Source organism: Limulus polyphemus, unplaced genomic scaffold, assembly GCF_000517525.1.
Source record: "Limulus polyphemus unplaced genomic scaffold, Limulus_polyphemus-2.1.2 Scaffold1308, whole genome shotgun sequence".
NCBI classification, from domain to species: domain Eukaryota; kingdom Metazoa; phylum Arthropoda; class Merostomata; order Xiphosura; family Limulidae; genus Limulus; species Limulus polyphemus.
Genome location: NW_013666918.1, coordinates 201515 through 228229, shown reverse-complemented (window position 1 = coordinate 228229; position 26715 = coordinate 201515). Strand labels below are relative to the sequence as shown.

The 26715-nt window shown below is 34.4% G+C and overlaps 1 protein-coding gene across 2 annotated transcripts in view; it reads left to right on the top strand.

Moving 5' to 3' along the window:
• The window catches only part of LOC106463034 (mucin-12-like), an 81521-nt gene extending 60110 nt beyond the window's left edge, over positions 1 to 21411 (top strand). For both annotated transcript variants that reach the window (XM_022390444.1, XM_022390445.1), the window contains exons 6-8: positions 14703 to 14816; positions 17867 to 18031; positions 18395 to 21411. In XM_022390444.1, coding sequence (XP_022246152.1) covers positions 14703 to 14816; positions 17867 to 18031; positions 18395 to 19708 — 1593 coding nt within the window. In that variant the 3' untranslated portion in view covers positions 19709 to 21411. The remainder of the gene's footprint in view (positions 1 to 14702; positions 14817 to 17866; positions 18032 to 18394) is intronic.
• The last annotated feature ends 5304 nt before the right edge of the window (positions 21412 to 26715 follow it).

Genomic DNA, 26715 nt, shown 5'->3' with positions numbered 1-26715 from the left:
CTTCTTGTTTCTTTTCTTTTTCCTCCAACAACTGCTGTAATCTCTCTTCTTGTTTCTTTTCTTTCTCCTTCAACCACTGCTGTAGTTTCTCTTCTTGTTTCTTTTCTTTTTCCCCCAACAACTGCTGTAATTTCTCTTCTTGTTTCATTTCTCGTTCTTCTTGTTTCTTTTCTTTTTCCTCCAACATCTGCTGTAATTTCTCTTCTTGTTTCTTTTCTTTTTCCTCCAACAACTGCTGTAATTTCTCTTCTTGTTTCTTTTCTTTTTCCTCCGACAACTGCTGTAATCTCTCTTCTTGTTTCTTTTCTCATTCTTTTTGTTTATTTTGCTGTTCTTTTATTGCTGCCATCAAATCTGCTAAGCTGTAGTTTGATTTGCCACCTCTTGTTTCCATCTTTTTTTTATTATTTTTTATTTATTTATTTTCTATCCCACTTCTGACACCAATTTGTTACGTCTCTGCTCGTTTGATAATTTCTGGTAGAAATTCTTCCCGAGAAATTTCAGCGATACAAGTCCTTTCTTAAATAAAACTAGTTTATTCTTTCTCAATACAACTTTGCAATACACTTAATTTCCACAGTCACTTAAACACACGCTATAATTCTCAAGGAACGATTCACGCACTTTACTTACTACCACGCTTAACTCAATTGTCCGTCTATATCTTCAATCTCTCTGTCCGCTATACCATCCCGGATAACTGTCTGCCGCATTTATATTACAAGAATAGAGGGCGCCTAGCAAATATTGGATTATTCGTGATGTTCCCCGATCTTTCTAGAATGCATTACGTGTTACCAGCATCAAGTGACTTCCACTGTTGTAACAGTAGGTATATCTTCACAAAATTTGGTAGATTTTCAGTAAACATTACAAGTCTTTCACATACAAAAAATCATCTGAACTAATATAAATAAATTCCTGTTTTTACATTTTAGTTACTTTTATAATAATAAGTAATGAATACACATGAGAAACAAGAAATGAAGTACTTGTCAGGACCTTCTTTCTTTTTTTTTTTCCTTTTTTTTTGTTGTTGGCTGTCAATGACACTTAACACTACTTTTTTTTATATTAATGGTAGTAAAGCACTAAGTAATTTTTTATTTAATTTAATAATGCACCAGAGAACATAGAGTAATAACATGTGAAAATCAGACACTTTCCCCTTACTGTTACAATTTTTTCTGGCTTTCTAGTTCCCAAGGGGACGAAGCTCGTACTAACAGAGAGAATGACAATTCTCTATTCAGAAAACAATTTAATATAATATGTCATTTGATAGATGAAACCCTGGATTTTTATTGGTTATAGATAATGTATTATTAAGAGTAAGAGAGAATTATTAACAAATCCTGAAAGAGAGAATGTGACAGGTGGGTGTGGCAAGAGGGGTCTGATTTTCTATTTAACAGCTCTGTAACCAAACAAGCTTGAAGGCTATAAAAATTAGGATTTGTCTGAGGAATGATAGTTTTGTAGTGAGTAATTTATATTAAATTTCACACATATTTCAAGGGTGGTGAATAAAATACAGAAGAGTGGATTCCTAGAGAAAATATATCACATTTATCACGCTGGAGAAATTCAGGATTTTTTTTAGAATTGTGTTAATATAGACTTAGCTAAAACTTTATTCATAAAAGTTAAAAAACTGGTCTTGTTATTCATTTGGACCAACTTACAGATGAAATTAGCATAATTAACTGAAATTAACAATAGATATATTATATAAACTACATTAATAAATATGATAACCAATTTAGATAATACATTGAATGTTACATGCAGCTGTAATTTCTTGATAAACGATTTGTTTTTCTCATTATTGTGTATGTATGAAATTCAGTTAATCACTATTTCAACTGTCATCTTTTGACCAACAAGATTATTATTTATTCAGCCATTATATAATTGATATCATTTCGGACTGGTATAAAACTGAACACATAGAAGTCATGTTATCCAACTGATGAGTACAGTGAGTACAATTTATTTTCTCAGGGATACTGCTGAGATTTAACTGTGTGGATGAGATTATAAATATGTAATTACGGTTGAGTACTAGGCTCAGCATAAAATGTAAGGATCAGCAGATTGGGTGATTGGCCCATGTTCAAAGGTAAATCTGAATCTCTTTATTACATGTAAGCATCCAAAGAGTTTTTTAATAAAAAAATCTAAATTGTATGAATTAGCCCAATAAAGTAATGCTATTAACGAAACTATACATAATCCCAAAACATCATATAAACTACCTAACTACAAGTTTATTTCCAACTAGATCTCAAGGAACTACAGGAATAACCTTGCAACACAAAGGCAACCTCAACGCTAAAAAACACTGACCATACACAAACACATCTTATGTAAAATCACCCTACTTAGTCTACTCTGCATTACACTCCTAGCTATTTATATTCCAATAATTTTTTAACTTTATACACAATACACATCAAAATGTGATTGTCCTTGATGACTTAAACACTATAGACCCCGCTCTTTTCAGTAACACAAGTCAAGCAGAAAAATTATAGACCTCATCAGTAACTAAAGCTTCAATAACAAAACCCTCAATAACAACACCCCCATCCACTCTCACTACAGTGGCTCACAGAGTATCATTGATTTTGCCATTGTAATGTCATCCATCTTCCATATATCCCATAACTTTAAGGTACATGAAAATATAGGTGAGAATCATAACCCCATTTCCTTTAATCTAAGCCTACCCACTGCACCCAACCAACAACCCTCCCTCTGTCTACATATTCTCAATTTTAGTAATTCCAGCTGGGTCTCTTTTAATTAATCTTGGACCAAAAGCAACCACACTTTAAATCTTTCATGGGAAATAAAAGTGATCTGGATACTTATGCACAAAATCTAACTGGCAATCACTGAAACCATAAACCAAATAGTACCCCATAAAACCCCTAAAAAATCAATAAACTCTTGGAAATTAAACCTTGAAATTCACCAACTAATTATCAAAAGATGTCAATTGCAAAGAGAATATTCATCACAACTAAAAACCACTCTCTGAACTCATTTATCAACTCTTAGAAAAGTAAAGCAGAATAACTCGTCAAGCAACAACAGACAGAAAACTGGAGCTGATTTTGTCAAAATCTCGACAAACTAAAATCCAATTCTTTCCTTTTTTGGAAAATCTTTAAAAACATTTGCAGAAAAAACATTGAGTTTGGATATATCACTTACGAAAACACCAACACCCCACAGATAACCAGAAAGCAGACTGTTTTACCCAGTACTTTGCTAACACATTTGTTACACTTAACCAAAACAATTTTAACACAAATAAGTTCACAAAAGTTGCTCCCCAGTGGCACAGCGATATGTCTGTGGACTTCAACGCTAGAAACCGGGTTTCAATACCCGTGGTGGGCAGAGCACAGATAGCCCATTGTGTAGCTTTGTGCATAACTACAAACAAATCACAAAAGTCCAAAACTTTATTTTCAAAAGCATACTTATACTCCACTACCTTTCCCATAGATATCTCAGACTTCCTTAAACCCCAAAACAGCAATGAAATCTCCATCCAAATTACATCAACTGAAATTAAATTACATTTAAAAAAGTTTAAAACCATTGCCACTGACAAAGATCATATCCCAAACATGCATCTGATAAACTCATAACTCACTTCAGAGACATCTTCAATTTTTCTACATTTTCTGGTTATCTCCAACAATAATGGAAATCAGCTATCATTACGATCATACTCAAAAACTGGTGGAACAGCAGTAAGTCTACAGATTTACATTGCTATACTCAAGGATTCGATTCCCCTCAGTGGAGACAGCAGATAGCCCCATGTGGCTTTGCTCTAAAACATACAAAAAAAAGCAGCAACTCCAAAAACCCGAGCGACTTCCACCCCATTAGCCTCATTAATTTTATCAGTAAACTTTTCAAGAGAACTATTACCACATGATTAATGTAGTTACTCAAAGGAAATAACACTCTCAGAAAGTTGAAATGCAGGTTGAAGAAACAGACAAACTGCTGATCACCTTGTAAGACTTGAAACTATGTTTCCAATTTAACTTTTAACACATAACAATAGCTTTCTTAGATGTTTGAAAAGCAAACTTTTTATCAGACCTTTCATAGACTACAGTTCCATGATTACGTGTAACATTAATTAACATATACTCACAATTACAAGTGCACTAGAATTGCATTACAAGACTCACCCTTCAGTTACCCAGTACACCCCAGCTTATTATGTAGAAAAACATGCTAAAATCCCCCTGTCAAGACCTGAATCACTAAACTAGCCACCAGATACTACAAGAAAGCTCAAACACACAACTTGCCTACTGCGCAGTTTCCTTAAATTGCTGCAACACCTATATCTTGGTAGAAATATATATATCAACCTATAACATGATCTATAGACACAACACGGATCTCCTTGATGTATAACCCATTGTTTATCATTTCCTTCTTGATTTTAACTTCACCTGTGTCAACATTATTAGATCTGACATGCAGTTCAAAACCAAAATTCACCAAAAAATCACTCACACGGGCCTCTACATCTCCTGCAAACCTGCCCAAGAATCGAAACAAAAAATCAATATACTAAAAAAACTTATAAATACAGCTTCAAGACTTTGCTCAATTAATTACATATATGAAGAAATAAAGCATTCCTTCATTCACACCAAATTTCTACAGAACCACAAGAACAAAAACCTCAAAACTGAACTCACAAATAAAATTGAAATTAATACACCAAACAATGAAACAATCCAGCAATTTACCATTCATCCCCTGAAATTAGTTCAAAAATAATCAACATTTAGAGAAAACTTGGCATTAAATATAAAATTCTTGTTGACTTCAAATTCACTCAAAAATCCAGCTCTAAACTAAAATCATTACTAAGTAAAAAATTACAGAGAATCACACAATACCAACATCATTTATAAAGTAACATGCAATAACTGTCTAGAATTGTTGACTTCAAGTTCACCCAAAAATTCAGCCCTAGACTAAAATCATTACTAAGTAAAAAAATTACACAGAATCACACAATACCAACATCATTTATAAAATAACATGCAATAACTGCCCAGAATTGTTGACTTCCAATTCACTCAAAAATCCAGCCCTAGAGTATAATCATTACTAAATAGAAAATTACACAGAATCACACAATACGAACATCATTTATAAAATAACATGCATAGAATTCTACATCAGAGAAACCTGAAGAAAATTGGAAACCAGATTCACCAAACATGATAATAAAAAAACCTTCCATGTTTACCACCATTGCAACTAAAAAAAAACACAGTATATCTATACAAAACACTGTAATTTTAAGCAAAGAACCAAACGTCAACAAACGCAAAATAAATGTAATCATCTTAATTGAACAAAACACACCTACTCTAAACTAACACCCAGGGATACCAAGATACCTTTACTACGCTGTTAAGCAATCTCCAGTCAAGTGACCTCTTTGTTCCATACTGCATGTATATATATATATTGCTGTGCCTATACAAACTACTTGTATAATTTAGATGGGAATAATACTAATGGTGTTATGGAAGAAATGATCTTGGTGTTCTTGTTGATCAGACTCCTAACTCATCCATGCAGTGTGCTGATGCTAGCAGTAGGGTAAACATGATTTTAGATTTATGTACAGAAAATATTGAATACAAGTGTAAAGAGTGTATACTTTTATTGTACAGGTCAGTTGTTAGGCTACATTTGAAGTGTTGTGTTCAGTCATGAGCTTTACTTTAGGAAGGACATTAAATTGTTGGAAAGGGTACAGAGGAGGACTACTTAGATGATACCTGGGGTAGAAAGGTTGTCATACAAAAACAAGTTAAGATTTCTGAAATTGTTTTCTTGTTAAAGTAGAAGAGTTAGAGGGGACCTGATTGAGTTGTGTAAAATTGTTAAAGGAGTTGATGCACCACCATTTTTCACACTTAATAATGAGAATGTTAAGACAAAATTATAAATTTTGGTAGAGTAGGAGTCATCTTCAGCAAAGACCTTTATTTTTCTAACAGGGTGGTTCACCATTTGAATTGTTTGCCTTCAGATGCAGCAAGTTTAAGGGATTTTGAGGGAAGGCTTGATAAATAATTGAATGATAAGTGCTGGCTTTGAGTTTATACAGTGGATAAAACAGTATATATGGACCAGTAGATTCCTAGTTGTCCTTAAAGTTTGAGTTTACTATATTTGTATAGTATGTTAAAAACTATCACTTGAATTTCATTCTTTATTATTTCCGCATCACTAGTTTAAATATATTTTAACATGTAGATATGTGAAGCAATCATATTCACTTTTGTTTTGTGTTCATTCATAACTAAAGAAAGTTGTAACGTAGAATATAGAATGGAATGGTGGTTTGGCTTAATTAATGTCCATACTTTTATTATAGTAGTAACTATACGCAGTGGAGTAGCTTTGTCTCAAAGGGTCCTAGAACATATATCATTTTGAAGAGGCCATGGGGCAACTGCCTCTCCTATTATTACACCACTGACTATAGTCTGTCATAAGATTTTTCCCACTTACCACCAGCTAGATCTTACCAAAAGGGTAACCACCATTCAACTTCTTAACCATTAGAAGTATAACAACTAAGATAACTTATTAATATACCTTGATTGCTATTAAATATTACTTTTAGTTCCTTAATACTGTGAACAAAAAATGCTACATACAACAAAAATCTGTGCTTGGTTCTCGCATGTTGACTGCATAGTATTGAACAACCAAGTTAATTAAAGGTAATAATTTAAAATAATTCAAAGTTTGCTAAAACAAAAACATATTCAGTGTTTTTTCAATGTTTGTAAATATGCAACATTGTTGTTGTTTTTTAACTCTTTCACTGCCATATGTTTATAAACCAGTAAATCTCCCAGTACCAGTTTATATGCAGTAAAAAAACAAAAATGCATGTTTTCTACTTCATTACTTCTTGGAAACTTTAAAATTGTAAACTTTGGGAAAATTGAAGGAGAAAACCTTTTATCATAGCACTGCATATCATTGATATCACATTTTTAAAGGGTAACACAAAGATTATATGATGTTTTCCATATGTGTGACCATGGCAGTGAAAAACTGTTGGCCTACATTTCCTCAGGTACCAGTGAACTTGTTTTAAATTCCTGTGCACAAAAGTACATTCTGGACTCTAGAAATTTCATGCTATGTTATATAGTTAAATCATCCTTGACTATAACTGTATTTGTAGCTATCAAATGGCATCAACTCTTATACACAGTTCTCTTAAATATTCAGAATCTGGCTTAGGTTAGCATTCAGTGCAATTAATAACTTATTTTGCTAATCTCTGGCTGTTTTATGTAGAATAACATTACTTAAGTTGATGTTTAGATACAGTGAAGTAAAGAGAGTGACCATATAGTTTTTTTTCTATTACCAAACTGTCAGTGATTTTATTCCTAGTGAGATGGAGACATATGTCCAGTTTGGTGGTGTTCCTTTGGGGGGGGGGGCGTCTGAGGCTGCAATTGAGGATGATTCTGAACATTCTGGAGAGAATTTGGATTCACTTTTTTCTGCACCCACATTTATTCTGTTGGCTTCTCAGGAGGCCACTTTGGGATAAGCTACCTAAGGCTCCTTTTCATCAGTTGGTCCATCGAGTGTGTGATGTTTTGGGTCTTTCCCCAGTTGCTTTTGAACCTGCACCTTACTTGATGACTGAAAGATCTGAGAGTGAATACTTAGTTTTCCCTCCATCCACTGACATTATGGTTCATGCAGGGAGGTTTACTGCTCAGTTACTTGAAGGTACAGCTATGCCTTATATGGCATGGTTGTCAGAACTACATGATTTAGCCTGCAACCAACAGGTGGAAGCACATTCTGACTCTCAAAGAAGTAGAGTAGAGTAGAGCTTGTAGTTAACCTGAATAGATCAATTACCCCTGGTGGGACAGGGGTAAATCTACAGATTTACAACTCTAGTCCAACATTTGATTCCCTGCAATGGACACAGTAGGTAGTCCAGTGTGTTGTTTTCCTAAAATAAACAACTTTCTATGATTCCTCTCACTCTATATAAAGTACTTAGTTACGTATTCTCCCTCTGAACTTTGTTGGAAGACTCTCAAGATCACAAAGTCCATTGATGATGAGCTGGAACTATTGTTAGCATACATATTGTTTTGATTTTTGGCTTCTATATTCATCCTTGCTGTTGTTGGCATCTCAACTTTCATCGGTTCCTACAGGGGATCATAGTTCCTCCCATATTTGAGGGTCCTAACCCCCAATGTCAGCCCCTCGGTCCATTAGTACCCAGAATAGATTCTTTCCATATCCATGGGGTCCACTACTCAATCAGGAATGCCATTAGTGGTGTCAGTGACTACTGTATGCCTTCGGGTCTGTGGGTGCTTGGCTCTGAAAATTTCTGTACGTGTGTTAAATGTTAACCACGGACCCATGGGCACTACAGGTCCTTGAGTCAGGATTAGTCATTCAGTTCACATCTTCACCATCATTATCCACCCAACCTGTATGGTTTTCATCTCCCACAAAACTATCATATTTGGGAATTTAGTTCTAGGGCTATCAGAGTTTGGTTGGTCTGAATATATAGAGAGAGAGCCGTGCCAGTTCTTCTGGGGTTTTATTCCCATCAGTTTGTTAGGCCCAAGAAAACAGGAGATTGGTGTCCAGTCATTGATCTTTCTTGTCTATATCAATTTTTAGATTCTCCAAGGTTCACAAGTGACTTATTCCTCACTATAAATTTGCTTTTTTGACCAGGATTGTGGATGTCCAAGCATACTGATGCTGTTGGTGTATTATGTGCACAAGAGTCAGGTACTGCAGTTCAGGGTTCTTACCTTCAGACTTCCATCAGTACCACACAGGTTCTGCCAGTTTGTATAAGTTTTTTTCTTGTCACTTCCATTCCCTAGCCCTGTACACACACCATTCCATGGATGACTGATTACTGCTGGCACCATCTCATCAATTGTCAGAACATCACACCTGGATTCTACTTTTAGAAACAACCAAGGCAGGCCTCATTATCAGAGCTGAGACATCTATTCTTGCTTCAACACAACATGCCATCAGTCTGGGTAATTCTTTCATCACATATCTCAGTCTGGCTCAGCCGATTCCCATCTGGCTCTAAACTATGGAACAGGTGGTCTGACTCTCACCTCTCCTTCTCCCATGGCACAGATGGTTCTTTCTCTTTTGGGAATGTGGGGATCACTCGAATCTCTCATACCTTTCAGATGAGAGCACAGTAGAACCCTTCAATGGTCTTTGTGACCAATGGATCATAAACCTTGATTCAATTGATTCCCTAGTTTCCTTATTCATGATCATTCTCTTCAAACTCAAGGAGTTTTTAGATCGGGAAAGTACTAAGATATGGGTTCCTCTGCCACCACCTCTTCCAGAGATCTATCTTTTCATGAATGCCTTGCTTTGTGGATAGGGTGCATATTTCAACAGGTGGGAATTCCAGGGTCTACACACAAACAACGAGGTTTCCCTACACAGTCTTTTAGACCTTCTTGCTCTTCAAAAGGTAGTGCCTCGTGGTTTGGGCTTATAAAGGAAAAATCATTAGGCTTCACTCTGACAATTTCATGATGGTGTCTTGCATTTGCTATCAAGGGGACACTTGGTCCAGGGCTCTTTGATTTTTAACCTTTGATCTTCTTTCTTGGGATCATTCCTATCATATCACCCTACTAGTTGCCATGTTCCACAAGTGACGACTTCAGTGGCAGATTAATTGTCTCGATCCAGATAGATTCTCCCAAAGAATAGATCCTGCATCGTGAGGTCTTCTATTGGATTGGCTTTCATTTTGAAATACTGATGATGGGAGGGTTGGCCCTCATTGCAACACCCAACTACTGGCAATTTGGTCTGTATTTGGATACATTCTGTCAGAACAGGACATGATTACAACTCCAGGCCTTTTCTCCCATTCGTATGTTACCCAAGGTACTAACTATGATTCATTCTAACCCATTGTTGGGTCCTGTTGATAGCACTGGATTGGCAGCCACACCCTGGTTTCTACTTCTGCAGTACATTCAGGAGTTGCCCACCTCTTCCACTTTTTGGCCATCAATGTGGAGGCACCCATAATCTGACATTGTACACCTGGCTATCCAGAAGCTCAATCTTCAGTCATTGAGCTTTAATTTTTATGGTTGCCAGTGTCAGTCTTTGCTTAGTCCCATGATGGACATTCATCAACATAAATGGCACGCATATTGGCAATGGTGTATTAAGAGGAGATTGAACCCACTTTGATCAGAAGTGCCAACCATTACTTGTTCTTTGACCTGGCTCTTTGGCAAGGTCTTTGCATCTTCCACAATCACCTTGTGTAAGGCAGCCTTATTGACTACCATTTGATAATAGAGACAAAAATTGTTTGAGTCCCCAGTACTCTCTGGCTCCCTCAAGTCATTTTGGGTCCTTTATCTCAAATGACTATTCTAGTTACCTAATTGGTATATTAACCCTATAGCCTCAGGTACCCTTTACTGCGCATGACACAAGGTTTTAGTGTCTTACATTCAACATTTTATTAAACTACTTTTTTTTATGTTACATCAATTAGAATAGTATATAAGTTTTAAGTTCTTCATTTTACAAGGCATTATTCAAAAAAATCCTGAATTTTTACCAGTGTGACCCAAGTGACACGTTTTGTCTTAGCATGTAATCATCCCTATTTTATCCATCACCCCTTGAAAATGTAAGAAATTAAACGTAAAATACGTTATTGTTGAAACAAACCATAATTTTTATAACATTCAATTTTGTTTGGTTACGGAGCTATTGAATAGAAAATCAGACCCCTCCTTCCACACCCACATGCCACATCCTCTCTTTCATGATTTGTTAATAGGTCTCTTACATTTAATAATATATTATCTATAGCCAATAGAAATCCAAGGTTTTCATCTATCAAATGATGTATTATATTACGTTGTGTTCTGAACAGATAATCATCAATTTTACTCGTAGTAGCAACATCATTCCCGTGGGAAAGTTAATAACTAGCTTGGATGAATTTGTAACGGTTCTTGTCGCATAGTTAGAAAGCCAGGAAAATTTTTAGAAGTAAGTGTATTTGGCTACTTTTTGCATGTTATTAGTCTATATTCTTTGGTGCACCATTTAATTAAATAAAATTGTTAAGTGCATTACTATCTATAGTATAAAAATTATGGTTAACTCTCTTTGAAGTACTTTATTTCTTGTTTTTCATAGTTATCATTATAAAAGTAACTAAAATCTAAAAATATAGATCTTTTTTATGTTATTTAAGACTAGATTAAGTAAAATACATAATAATAATAATATAATTAAAATGGTTCATGAGGCACGCATGCAAACATCTCGTGGGTAATGTAATTCAGTAGCGTAACATGGGCTGCATGTTCAACTTATAATGGTGCAGATAGTAGTTAGACATGGTTCAAAGGGCAATAAAGCAAAATTTAATTATAAATAGATTTATACTGTTAGGACTTTAGAGCTACTTGGGATAAATGTAGTTTCATATTACAATATGAAGTCATTTGAGAAAGAAAAAAAAAGTTAATTTAGATTTATTTAGATTTTTTTTTTTTTAGGGTGGTTACGAGGTCGGTTAAATTGACCAAACCCATTTTGAGATGGGGTAGAGAAAATAACAGATAAACTATAAAGTTTGACTAAAAAAAACGTTTGAAATGCATTTAGGAGGATTTAAGGATTACACAAAGGAAATTTGAGCTTTTTGAGATGAATAAAAGTATTTTTAGTTTTAACATGAAAATTACTTGCACATGGACTATCAAATACTTCACTAAGAAATATGATTTTTTGTATGTGAAAGACTTGTAATATGAACTGAAAGACTGCTAAATTTTGTGAAGATATACATACTATATTGAAAGTTAGAAGTATTAAATCTATAAAGACTTTAATCGAGTACAAAGAGGTCACATGATCGGTTCAATTGACTGTGTTGAGAGAGTTAAGGTGGCATTACATAGCCCCCTTATCAATACCTGTTTGAGACCCTAGCCTCATGTGCCATGTATAACCTTTCTCTGAAGGTTTATTTTTTGTTGCTACTAACCTACAGATGTCGTCGGTCAGAGTGGTTTTTACTGATTGTGTACAGAACACTTTATCATTCTACCTACGTACTTAGACCAGTTCTTCTAAGACACTGGCAGCCAGCGAAGGGGATAAATCCTTTTCACCAATTCATCTGATCACTATTTCTCACTTCTATGACTGATCCATTGAGGTTCTTGAAGATTTTGTTGCCTGAACTAATGCCTTTAGAGATGCTAGTGAATTTTTTATTCATTGGAATCATTCAGTTTCCTAGGATTTATCCTCAGTTACATTGATGAGATGGGTATGAAATTATTCCATATCACTCATTCTGGGCTCTCTTTGAAGGCAAGAAGATTTCTGCAAGTCACGTCTAATCAGATTTGTCAAGTTTCTATGCCCTTAGCATCCCGGTTTAATTGCCTGCTGGAGGACATTGTGCAGGCTGGTATGTGGACCTCCCCCAATATATTTATCTCACATTATTTGTATAATCTGGCAGTACCTTCATCTGAGGATTTTCAACTACCCCTGTAACTATCTTAACTTTTACTAGATTATACAGAGGGGTAAGTATTTTCATTGCTATGCTTGTCTCTTCTTTAGCTTTAATGTTTTAATGATGTAAAAGCACAAGTTTGACTTTTTACTAGTGTAAGATATGTAGAAAACATAACTTGTGTAAAAAATAGAATTAAAAAGAGTATTAGTTGTTCATTGATTTGCAATAATATCTGAATTGTAAACAGAATATTTTATTATACTTTTTTCAATTTCTGTACTTGTTATATCCAGTAGTGTTTAGAAACACCAGAATAGATGGCTGGCCAGTAAATTCATAAAATACTTTATTTCTTTGGCAGTTAGTTTGAAAACATGTATAAATATGGTATAGCTTATTGTAAATATAAGTAAGGTTGAGGCTTAAGAATGTACTGGAACTGGATAGAAATTCACTAAATTCCAAGTTATTGAGGCAGGTGAATCTCAGCCAAGAGCAGTGAGAAATATTCTTCATTAAGTTATTGTTAGGTTAAGAATTTGAAATAAAAGAAAATTCTGAATTTCAATGTTTATAAGAATACAAATACAAGAAAATATACCTTAATTAGACTTAGAATTAAGTAAATGTTATTAATATCATGAGAAAATACTTGCATCTTAAATGACTAAAAAGTTATTAACTCTAATAAAAATACAGCACTTGACTGGTCCCACTTCCTACTAATAACAAAATAAATAATTATGTAATTTTTACATATTTGTTGTACTTGGATATGTTATCATTTATTATTTAGGCCTGAATTGTTATAATCTAAGGACAGTTAAAATATTTTCAGCTAGCTTGGGAACTGTTTGGGTTTTACTTTCCACTTGTTACAGTATGGTTTAAAGTTATGTAAATAAATGCTGTTCTGTGACACATTAACTTTTCCTGTTTTCATGCCTATCTATACATCAACTGCAGGGCCAAAAATGGGTGCTTGAGTTAGAGGAGTAATGACTTTAATATGTCTCAAAAATCATAAGTCTGTTCTATGTTAAGTATTTATTCTTATTCAAAAAATAAAGGCTGATAGTTAATGAGCTGCACTATGGGCTGCGAAGTTCAAAGTTCCGGCTGGTGATGGGTTTCTTTATACACTCACTCCACATTTTCAGCTATGAGTACATTGTAAAACTGATAGTCAACCATGCTTTTCAGTTAAAACGTCACCATGTAGGTGTAAACATAACTGACTGGTTGCCCTCTCCAAATACTTATTCTAAAAATGAAACATTTGAGATATGTGGTTTTCCATGTATGTATATACCAATACAACTGAAAGTGTATTCTGAAAATACCAAAATATGTATATTTATCATTCTTGAGAGACTGCAGAAAGTATACATGTAGTTAGTAAATTATCACAAGTTAATACTTTTTAAACATACTTGCTTCATGCAACTGAGGAACAACTTCTCGTTTCTTAACTCTGTTTGAAAAATAATATAAGTACATCATTGGGTGTTTCTGAACAATCATTCATAGGTTATTTGAGCAAAGTACAGTGCTTAGAGCTTTTTTATTGTCTTAATGCATTGAAAAAAAAATTAAGCAAGAATTTTAAGTGAACTCCAAGTTCATATTAGGGCTCATTTCAAAGATCTGTAAATATTAAAATATTTTTGTTCCTGGGTTAAAGTATTTATTTATTTTACTGTGTAATAGAAATTCAAACTATCAAAATGTGCTAATAATGTAAATTTATTGTATAGTTATATGGGGACTGAATAAAAGTTTTCTTTGAATCAAGTACAGTAGCTTGCCTTTGGTAATGTATTTTTTATAATTGCTGCAAATTGAACCAAATGTATTCTAACCAGCAAGCAGAGGAATAAATTAGTACATGTGTATTGACACAATTAATATGTCACATTAGTGTCACTGTTGTGTATTTTATGAAATAATGTAAGTTGTGGCATTATATAAAATTAATGGAAATGTCTAAATTTAATATTTTGTCACTCGTTATTCTATAATGTAATAACTATAACACACTTTCCAGGACAGTATAGGTGAAGATCTTAAACTGGATCTTAAAACCCATATCAAAAAGTTAAAAGATAAAGAAATACGTGAGAAAGCACTTGAAAAAGAAATCATAGAATTAAAGGCACAGGTAAGTGAATTACTATTTCTTCATGCCAACTATTAACTGGTCTAGGTATGGATGCTACTTGAGAAAACTATAAAAATTCCTTCTATTTTAAAATGAATGTAGGCAGTGTAGATATTATAAGGCAGGAATGTTTCTATGAGTGACACATGCTAGAATCTGATATTTAACATTCTAATGTTCTCTTGCTTTATAGTTCTTTTTTTTTCTTTTTTTTTGACAGAACCTACAAAGGGTTTGAATTGATTTGTTTGTATGTATGTAAGTAATGTTCTTGAGGATGTTATTTATAATTCTACTTTCCCTGTGCTTGTAATTGTAAAGTTTGAATTATTTGTAATGTAGATTCCCAAAAATTATTTGCTGCTATCCTTTATAATGGTACTTGTTTTAATTGTTATTTTCTCTTAACTCTCCAAAATATTGAAATGTTCATTGTGTGATAAAATGTAAAGTTTTAACCCTTAGATCATACTTATGTACAAAGGTCATATTTTAGTTCCAAGATACATGTAAGATAGTAAGTCAAACATAAAGTTTGAAATCTTTACATGTATATTGTTCTAATGTTATATATGAACTGCATTTTTGCCTTTTTTTTATTGTAGTAGGTAACATAAATTTATGGGTGACACCAAAGGATTATGTTGGAACTGCCATTTTTGTTTGATTATTAACCTCAAAACTTAAGACACCTTCCATTATAGACATTATACAGAGGTTGAGTATGTTATTTTAAAACAATTTTGGAACCTCGCCACCTTATTACAATCCATATCGGCACATTTGGTCATACTCCATCTGACAACCATGCATCTTGAACTAGCTCTGGAGTGTAGATTGCATTGAAATAAGCTCTGTCACAAGGCTATCCAAAGCATACCTCCCTTGCACTGGTTTTAATAGCCTAGTCACACAGAAATCCATAGGTGTGGCATCATACAACTTGACCAGTATGTCATCAAATAGGTTAGCATGAATACCCATTTAATTTTCCAGCAGCTTGAAATATGAAACAATTGGACAGATGTGTTATGGAAGCAATTCATGCACATGTAACTCGTGTCGTTTTTCAGATGCAGATATTTCTTGATTATGTTGCGTACTGGGGCATGTATATGGTATTTACTACTGACTTTTTTATTTGTAGATTCTCACCTGTTACAAAATGCCACACTTACCATGGCAGTTGTACAACTTGTTGTAGGTGTGTTTCAGTATGGTCCTGGTGCCCCAAGTTAATCCATATTCCTTTGTTTTCCAATACTATTTAAGTACAAGGATTATCTTTGTCCTGGAAATTTTAAATTTCTTTATGTTCTGAATTTTATAAATATTTTATTTTTGGAAAAGGCTGTGATCAATTTTTGGTGGAATTACACTACCTTTGAAATATTAAAATGCAGTTTTTGTATATGCCATTACACCGTGACTTTATATCATCTTTGGTTGTTACATGATTTGCTGATTTGCATGTTCAAAATATAATGCACTCAACCTTCTGTAGAACTTGAATTTTTTATTAGCTTTACATGCTGCAATTTGAATGTAATGGTATCTTTTGCTTTATAGGTCTTTGCCTGACAAAGTTTATAAAGTTTTTGCAGTGTAAGTTTGTACAAAATCTTGTTTCATAGTATTTCATTGTTGCCATATTCAGTCAAGCTTCTGAAAGTAACCACAGATTAGGAAGAATGGGCCTAAGTTGTATATAAAAGTCAAAATTACACAAAGCTAACACTTTACTTTGAAAACACACTTTATGACTTTTTATGGCAGATTGAGGTAAAGTTTCATATTTCAGTAACAGCTGTATGTAAACTGAAGACAGTTTGTGCAACTAGTACTTGTGATAATAGAAGCAGTTGAAGTAGAAAGTCCAAACTTTACAAAAATTATCTTAAGCATTTCAAGGTATACTCTTTACCTAACACCAAACAGTGGGATAGAGATCTTGTCATTGACTTAGCTGGAAATATAAATCTGGATATTATCTCTGGAACAGTGAGATATTTGCACTAAGTAGACTTATTGGATGTGTAGATTCTCAAAAACTACTACATAGAAGAGAGAACCATACAAAAAGGCAGAAATGGGCACCAGACTTCAAACAGTGAGATTGGCAAAGCTGGAGGAGGGTGCTTACATAAGAATCCAAATTTAGATTGTTTGGTAAAAATAAAAAAATAACTTGTCTGATAACAAAGAGAAAAACAATATAACAGTCTCCATGCAACATCTGCAGCAAAGCATGCTAAGAGACCAAAACATGGTGTAAGCTGCATCTGAGCCAGTAATATTAGAGATGTACACAAACTTAATGGCATTCTGACTATTGATAAGTACAAGTAGATTCTTATACATCATATCATTATGTCAGGAAGAAGATCTGCTGGGCAGGAATTCGTTTTTCAGTGAGACAATGATCTCGGTGAGGCAATTGCAAGAGCTTCCACATTGCAGCCCTGGGAATCATAATCCACTATGATTTCTGGTTTTGCAATCACCACCCATCCCAACAGTGGACATGACAAGTAGAAGAAGTGATCCAAGGCTGTGTTGGCGTATTTGGAAACTGTAAAGGTCAAACAGCAATCAGACAACTGATTTTGGGAGCAATTATGGGAGAAATACAGGACACTTGGGATCATATTCCACAATTATACATTGATAACTTTATGGTAGCATGAAAGCAAAATATACTGCTCTGTTTAAAGTAAATACAAAATACTGTTGCATTCGTTAGTATTTTCTGTAATTACTGTACTACAGATAAACTGACTATTTAATTGCAAATACTCATTGTTTGTGACTTCTGTGTATCACTTGTGCATTCAAACTTTTCTGTTCTAAACAGATGTGGGATCCATTTGTTGAAATTCCATTTGTTGTTTATTATAAGAATTAAATTCATTCAAACAACTTTTAGAGAAGTTTTAGAGGGAGAATTTTTTTTATCATACTAAACATATTGATGCTAGAAAATAATTAAAGATAATTAACAAAATTCCATACAAACTATAAAATGTTTCTATCCTCCACATCTCTCTCAGCTTCTAACCCATAAAAAGGAGCTGGAGAAGGCCCATCAGAGAGAACAAAAGTTGTTAAAGCAACTGAACAAATCTGTAAATGCAAAACAAGAAGAACTTCCACTATCCTTTCAGAGTCAACCATCTGAATTTTCCAAACAACAAATAATACAGTTCCAAATCCAGGTTTGTGAAATATTTAAGTAATTCATACAGTATGCTTATTTTGTAACATAGATATTAAATCAAAACAAGTAAAATTGAAGTGCAGCATTTTTTGTGTGTTATTTAAAGAAACACAGAAAGATTAGACTTTTTCTCATTTTAATAAGCTATTTTCAGCTGTTGTAAAGTTCGCTTCATTGACTTGTAACACATGATTACACTTCTCAACTTAGTTTTGTAAATATAATGTTTTTAAGCTACTCACTAAATTAGTAAATCATTTCTAAAATACTCTTTGTGCTGTGGCAGGTATATTTGTGATTACAAAGCTGTGGAATAACTTTTTAAATTCTATTAATGTGTAGATTATTATTCTTCCATCAGAAACAAGATGTGCAGTGTCCTGCTTTGGCCCTGGATACATGTTCTGGCTTCTTGTCTCAGACTGTTCCAATGTCCATTTGCAATCATATTCTGCCTCCTGTGCCTGTATCAATGACAGTTGAGCCCACTTTGCAACCACACATGGTTACTTCATCAACTTTTACTTCTACTCACCAGTCTTTACCATCCTTCTCTGAGAACTCTTTGACTCCCAAAGACAGTGATTTTCTTAGTTTCACATCTGGAAAATCTAGCAATGAACTAAATAAAGCCCCATTTATTGTGACTGTTTCTCAGGTAAACAGTGTGCCAAAGGTCAACTCAGCCTCTTCATCAGGCACTGATAACTTGCCATCACATACTGGAAGACTAGGCCAACCCATCAATGTGGTCAGTATTCCAGTGGTGACATCTGTACCGAAAGGTTCTCAGATCCTTAGTGGATGTAACTTTGCCAGTCCACAAAAAACAGCATTGTCATTGTCTCCACCAATAATATGTTCTGCACCAAACAACCAAGTTCCAGGACCACCTTATGGTTTAAAGGGAACATCTTCAAGTTTTACGTTTATGCAGACAGTGCCGGCCAGCACTGATTTAGCCTCTATACCATCTCAGAATTCACACACAAGTAGTGGTTTTTCTTCTGTATCATCTATGTCAAAAACTTGTAATGTGGGAGAATCTCCTAGTAACTATTATTTGGTGCAAACCAACCCCATCAGTTCAGGTGCACCGTATGTTTCATCTGATGTGTCAAAAAATATGACTCTTTCTCCCTCTTCATTACCAATTACAAAGCTATATGAGTGTGAAAGAATCTCTGATAACCTTGCGTTAGCACAGAGAAGTCCCAATAACTTAAGTATTTCAAACGTTTCACCCATTTTAGCACATACTGTATCAGTCTCAGCTTTTCCATCATTTACCACAAAAGCAAGACAACATGCTAGAAACTCTAGTGATAATTTAGTTGTTCATGTAGTTCCTGTCACCTCTTCAAGCCCTGGGAATACCCATTCAACATTCACCACAAGAGACTCTGAACCACTAAAGGAGGCATTGCCATCCTTCTGTATTCCAGCCACCACTGGACACCTAATTATGCCTCTTTCTAAAGAATTGGTAACAACTGGTGGAAGTGCATGCTTAACTTTATCAGAGATGGTGGAGTCATCTTCTTTAGAGGAGAGTTCCTTTAGTAAAGCTCTGTGTGCTGCACCTGTTGTTGTTGAATATACTATACCATCCACTTCATCCACTGGAAAAAGGGTGCTGAGCCCTGGTAACACACATAACAAAAGAATCAAATAGAATTAAATCAATTTGCAATGTTTCATAGCTCTTGTAGATTTATTGGATTAACCTGTAAACAAATAATTGTAAAGACTAACATACTAAGATCTTATGATTAAGTATTGCCAGACTTTTACTCATTAAAGAAACATTGAATTTCTTCAATGTGCAACTATATTTATTTTATGCAATAAAATCCTTGTAGAGTCATGCATGAAACAGAACTAATTAAACTTTTGTGCACATTAAGCCTGAAGAAGAGAAGTTGCATATAACATCCCTGGATAAAATAAATTTGAATCTATTTCAATGTTGTATTTTTATGTTATAATATTGCATTTATCTTCCAACGTTGTATGGATTCCAATTCTTGTGGAAACTTTATTTATTTATCTTATAACAATGGTTTCCAACGTTAATGTAACTCTCTAAATTAGTTGGTCTGAGTTTTATGTTGCAAATGTACTTGTGCCTTCTAGGTTGTTTGAATAGGTGTATTAAATACATTAAAAGCCATATATTTATATGCAGTCAGTATGATTGCCTATCTTTGCTTTGTGATTTCAGTCTTGAAATTAGCTTATTTTTTAAAGTTTTTACATATTAAACATATGACTTCATTATTTTTTTATATTTAGTTATCAGTGTAGCCTCAGTTATTAAAAAGAATGCCAGTTTCTGTTAGAAACCTGTAATTTTTCTGGTGATTTTGATATATGCAGTTCTGTAAACTCTCCTCCTTTTCTTGTTATGCTTAATGTTGTTGCTCCCTATCAAAGTACAGTTTTGTGAACACTGTTTACGGTGTTCTGATTTTGTAAAAATAATATATGGAAGTGATTTCCATACAAGAAGTTTTATGAACATATTGTCTTTTACCAAAGTGTAAGATGAGAGTAATGTAGGAGTTTAATATGAATAAAATGTACATATGTATTATACATAAAAAGTCTAGGTAAAGTTTATTATACCTACTTTTACTTGTGGTCTGTAACTTCAGTAATGAGTTTTGTATAGTTTACTAATAAAATTTTGAGTTTTATTGTATAGTTGCTTATGTTGCAAAATTATGATATCACAATTTTCCATCATCTGGATGGAATTATAGCACGTACATGTACTTATATACTCAAATTGAAGTCAGATTTGCCTATGTGTAAAAACTAATTATCAGTGAATGAAGTTAGTAAAATGTATTTTTCCTATGCAGTGAATATTTTGCATTAAATTGTTTCAGTGTTCTATGTAAATTGGTTTCTTTTACCTGTGGCAAGTTTTAATTATTGCTGTTTAGTGCAAAACCTAAACCATATTGTTGCATGTATAATAGCACTATATAGATTTAAATTTTTTCATTATTGTGGAACATTAAAGATTTTATGTTTTCATAATTCTAGTGTGATATACTTTGTAGTTACAATATGTAAATTTAGTAATATGTAGGACTAGATATACAAGATCAGAGATTCTAAATGGCTTTAATGGATTGTTACTCAAGTAGAGTTTTGAAATCATGATACTAAGCTACTGTAATCAGAAGTTCTTATATAACATGTCTACTGGATGATTTACGTGTATTTATATTCGTATGTGCTAAGAAGATTCAGAAAATCTGTTATGCTCACAAAGAATGAACTGGAAAATATTATAGGATCATAGGCTTTTTTTTTTTGTCATATCATATACATGTATATGATTATACAAGATATGTAAAAATTGAAATAAAGCAAACTTTTATTGTTAATTTGAGTTCCTAATTCGTAAGATACTATAGAGTTTGTATTTGAACATCACAAACATCTAATTTGAACCAAAACTGCATTCAACATACCACATGACATAAAAAATTCAATATTTAGGACTTTTTAATATTTACCTTTAAATTAAGAAATAAACTAATGTATAATACTAAAATTTAAATTATAATCTACAATCTGATACCAAACTTATTAACATACATTCATAAAATAGTAGTTCAATAAAATTTTGAATGTGAGTCTACAAATGCGATGACATGGTTTTTGACCCATGACCATAAACCTGTGTTGGTAGGGTTAACTGCATTTTTAATAGTAGAATCCTAGTTGGTTCTGATTGCCATATCAGACAGGCACAGCATTTTGTTTGTTTCAAAAGGTGGCCAGCTTAATTACATTGAACTTGTTATATGACTTTGAAGATACACAGGTATGAGATGGAGATTTTAGGTGAAGACTATTACTGCCAGAACTTTGATCAACCTTATTTTATACCAGATGTTTTAGTTAAAGTCACCAAGCTGAATAAATACTACTGACTTCATTCTGGATAGCTATTTTTATGGCTGATGAGCAGCTTTCTGCTGTGGAATGAAAACTTGTAGAACATATTTCTAAATTTAAGTAAAAATAATATTTCTAATTCTATTTCAACACTTATTTCACCGAGTAATATTTTATAATTTCTATTTTATATTTTTGCAACATTTGTTTAATGTAATTTGTAAGAAACTTTATATATTTAAACTTTTGATTTCTGTGCAGTTCTGAGAGGTTCCACCTATAAAAATCCATTTATTAATTTAAAAAAAAATGTTCTGCCCATCCTAAAGTATAGGTCTATATTTACTCATAAATTTCATCCTTTCCAAAGAGGTTTATCAGAGGTTTGTTTTTCACGTGACTTTCCTTTTCTGTCAGATTTCTACAACAATGTGTGACCACTCATTTTATGAAGTTACACAAGTGAGTTGGACAGTAATTAGTTAAGTCTTAGTGGATAAAACCAATATCTTAAAACAACTGGATAGAAAAGATTCTTAATCAATAGTGTTCGTCATAAGGTTTATTGTATTTTTTAACATTATATGCTTTATTTAGTTCCTTACATTCTTTTTCCTAAAAAGAAGGTTCTGTAATAGTATAGGATGCGAATGTACTATGCATCAGCCCCCCCTTAGTTAATATGTAGAACTTTTTCAATTATTGTATTTTCCGTCATTCTCAGTTTGTACACAATAATGTGCTCAAGCAAGTCAGTCAACTTCCCCTTTTGTTAGTGTGCACAGAAGTGTATTCACTATTGACTGTTATCCATGTTCCTTGCTGAAATATGCCCAGGTGGGTAGGGTGCTAAACTTCCAATCTGTGGGTCACGGGTTTGAATCCCTGTTCTACTAAACATGCTCGCCCTTTCAGCTGTGGGGGTTATAATGTGATGGTCAATCCCACTATTTGTTGGTAAAAGAGTAGCCAAGAGTTGGTGGTGGGTGGTGATGACTAGCTGCCATCTCTCTAGTCTTACACTGCTAAATTAGGGATGGCTAGTGCAGATATCCCTTGTGTAACTTTGTGCAAAATTCATAGCAAACCTTACTGAAACCTTCTTAGGAAGTGGTCCAGGTCTTCCTTTCCCCTCTTTAAACATTAGGGAAGTGATCTAGTTTTTCTCCAGCAAAGGCACATATCTTATTAATGCAGATCTTTCACAGGTGGGACCATGGTCCATCTCAAACTAAAAAGTCCAGTATGATAGGAGTGTAATAGAGTCATTATATTCTGGGAACTCCACATTCACAGAAGTGTCAGTTTTTGACCCACAATACAATATAAAACAATAGGTCAAATGTGGCTAGAAGATGTGTAGAACTAGTAAGAGACCTGTTAAAGTTAAGACTAACAATATTCAGCCTGCTACAGTACAAAGAGAACTTTAAGTTAAACCTAAAGTATATGGAGCTTAAATTTAAATCTAAAATAAAATGAGAAGTCTAGTAAAATCCTACAGCCTGAAAATCTGCAAAAAAATCTAAATGTCCTGGGGCAAACTACAATTCAAAACAGGGCCAAGTTTGCACCCAAAACCCACATTCAGTGAACAGTCCATCTGTTTACAGCATATCATTTGCAAAAGGTGTGGCTGGCAAAAAAAAACCAAGTGTCTCTTTCACAATATTACAACAAGTAATTGCCTGGATCCACTGGTCTCAAGAGCATATGATACAGTGCCTTATCTTGTGCCTAGATGGTCCAGCACTTGATACTATCAGGTATCTTATGGAGGTGCAGCTGACTGACAGTTGTGGCCAGGTTGCATTGACATTTCAACTTGCTAAATAAGGAATTGAGCCATCAACTAAGCTGAATCCAAGGCTCATTAAAGGGGTTCCTCTGAGTGTCTTCACCGATCATAATTTGCACAGAAATCCACACTGCAATGGATACAGCAGACAATGAGAACATTAATGCTGACAAGTTCTTTAAATGGCAACTGAATGAGACCATGAGGCACCACTTGGAGGTATGAGGTCTTCAAACCTTGACTGGAGCAGTTCGAGGTAGTGGCTTTAGGCAAATCACCAGAAATAAGGAAACTGACAGTAGCAGCCATCATAGTGCCTCTAAATATGACCTACCCAGCTCAAATCGGTTAATTCCAACTGAGCTCGAGATCTGCCTATGACAGAATCACAAACAACACCACAAGTTTTTATATAGAAACAGAACAGACAGAACTACATAGGCCCTCCTATGATGTTTGTGCTACAGTAAATCTAGTCAGTGCCTCCCCAGCTGTCACTTCAGAAGAGTCCTCTATTTGCTATGATTGTGGGTTGCAGGAGCATTTCCAATTGAATTACTCACATTTTATCTGGCAGCAAGAGAGGTGGATTCTTCCATTCTGAATAACTGCATAGCAAGTGAAAGAGAACCAGTACTGTTCTTTTTTCTCAAGCTCCAGAAGCTAATGGAGCCCAAATTGGGCCTGGCCACTGACTTGGAAGGGCACAGAAGAAGTTTATGCCAAAGGTTGAGAGAGTCAGCTTAGCTCTGTCAGGGCTTGGTATGTGCCTGGCTGGATGCATGGTAGGCTAATAGAATTCCTTGTTGGCACAAGAGCTGAAAGTACTCTGGTGAATGTCACTATATATCAGGCACTATGAACACAACTACTCTTGCCAGTGGATACTCTCTTCATTCTGGGAAATATCAGCAGACTAGATATGAATGGAAAAGCACATCTACATTTAGGCCATTTGAACCATAGCACAAAGATCGTAGTTAGAAACGTTGGGTTTGGATATGACATACTTGGATAGGCATACTGCAGAAGCTCTGCTAACTTTGCCTATGAAACAGGTGAATCTATTTTCTTTGGGAAATCGACACAGGGACAGTGTGCTATTTGTATGTACCCAACATAGAGAGCAATAGTACCTCTGTGCACGCAAGTGGTGTTCTATGGTTTACTAGTAACTAACTTGGATGCATCAGTTCCATGTAACAGGGCTGTCAAACCAAAACAAGAGACACTGTCTTCTCTCCAGAAAGCAGACAGTAGTAGCACAGCTAATTATTTGTTCATCAAGGATGAAGCTACTATGTTGCTCTGAAATTATGAATGAGTACTTATCCGGCTTCCTGCTAGAATGATACTAGCTATAATGCTAGGATTGTTTCCGTTGTATCTGTCTGAAACCACATTACTCAGCACCCAGTGTATCTGATATCCCTAGTAGATTATTGCAGCAGCATTCTAGAGTCAAATCAGCGCTAGTGTCTCAGTGACCTACTGGCTAAACATGCAAATATATTTGTTTGATCTGCCAGCTCATTTAAGAAAACTAATTACAAGCCATTACACAAAAACAACCAATGTGATATCAATTAAACAATTGCTGTAGTGGCTTCCCTGGAGCACTAGGGATATAGCCAGTGCTGAGATAACATGAATGTTATTAGTTGAGATCTTACAGCTTTCCATATCTGTTTAGTTGTCTCTGCTAGTGAATAAGAATGGTAGCAACAGGTACTGTGTTGATTTGTACTGGGAGAACACTGTTATGACTTTCTGTTCCCATGAACAGAAGAATGTCTGGACTTACTTGTTGAAAGGTTTTCAGGGCTTCAGCCTCTAGAACTGGCTTATATATACTGGCAAGACGAGCTGGATGACGAAAAGAGTCAAAACTGTTTTCAGTACATGGGATGGTTGATTTGAGTCATGCTACTTCCCCTGTGTCAATAGCTCTTGCTACTTTTGAAACACTAATGAAGCTTACACTTACAATGGGAAAGATGCCTGATATGTTTATTCAACAGTAACAACACTTAGAAATAAATCCAACACTTACCAAAACACAGTTAATAAACAAGGGTCTGGCCAGAACTTCACACTAATATTAATAAACAATATATCATAAGCATTAAGGATGCACGGGTAGTAAAACTTGACCGAATACCGGTGCCAGGGATCCGGCCACTAAGCTTCGGCCGGGATCGAGTGTCAACTGGTACCGAGTTTTCCCCTCGCCCCCCCCCAAAAAAAAACATACACAAGAATGAGAAACAAAAAAAATTGACATTTATTACATTTAATCGAATAATCACCAACAGAACATTCAAATTTTACTTTCAATGCCTAACCCCTATTGTTCTCAAAACCCCACCTTCCCTAGAAATCCACTTTTCAAGCCATGTCTGTTATTAACCCCTATTGTTCTCTGAATCCCCTACTTTCAGCGGACAGTCAGTCTTTGTTGCTCGGAACACGTTTTTTAATTTTATTTAACTAAACCAATTATTGACTGTAACTTTCAGTACCGCATTAGTTGGCGCAAAGATTGGGGCTCAGATGCCTAGATTCAATGCTCGGCCGAAACCAAGTATTATCGCGTAGCCCCAATACTCGGCGGGGGCCGAATATCTGGCTGGGTACCTTTGCATCCCTAATAAGCATTAATAAATCAATAATAATTGAATCAGAGAGAAAAACATAATTCGGAAAAAAAATACATCAAATACAATATTCCAAAAATATCTTTCAATATCAAAAACAATATCGAGTGATGAACAGCAATAATTCACTAACTGTCTTGTGACTTTCTCTCTTTTAATGAAGTATGTCACGAGAGTACAAGCTCATGTAATCGTAAACATACTGTTACGTCTCTGTATGTTTGTTTGGTAATTCTTCTAAGATAAGTCCTTTCTTAATAAAACTTGTTTATTCTTCTTCAATACAACTTTGTAACGCACTTAATTTTC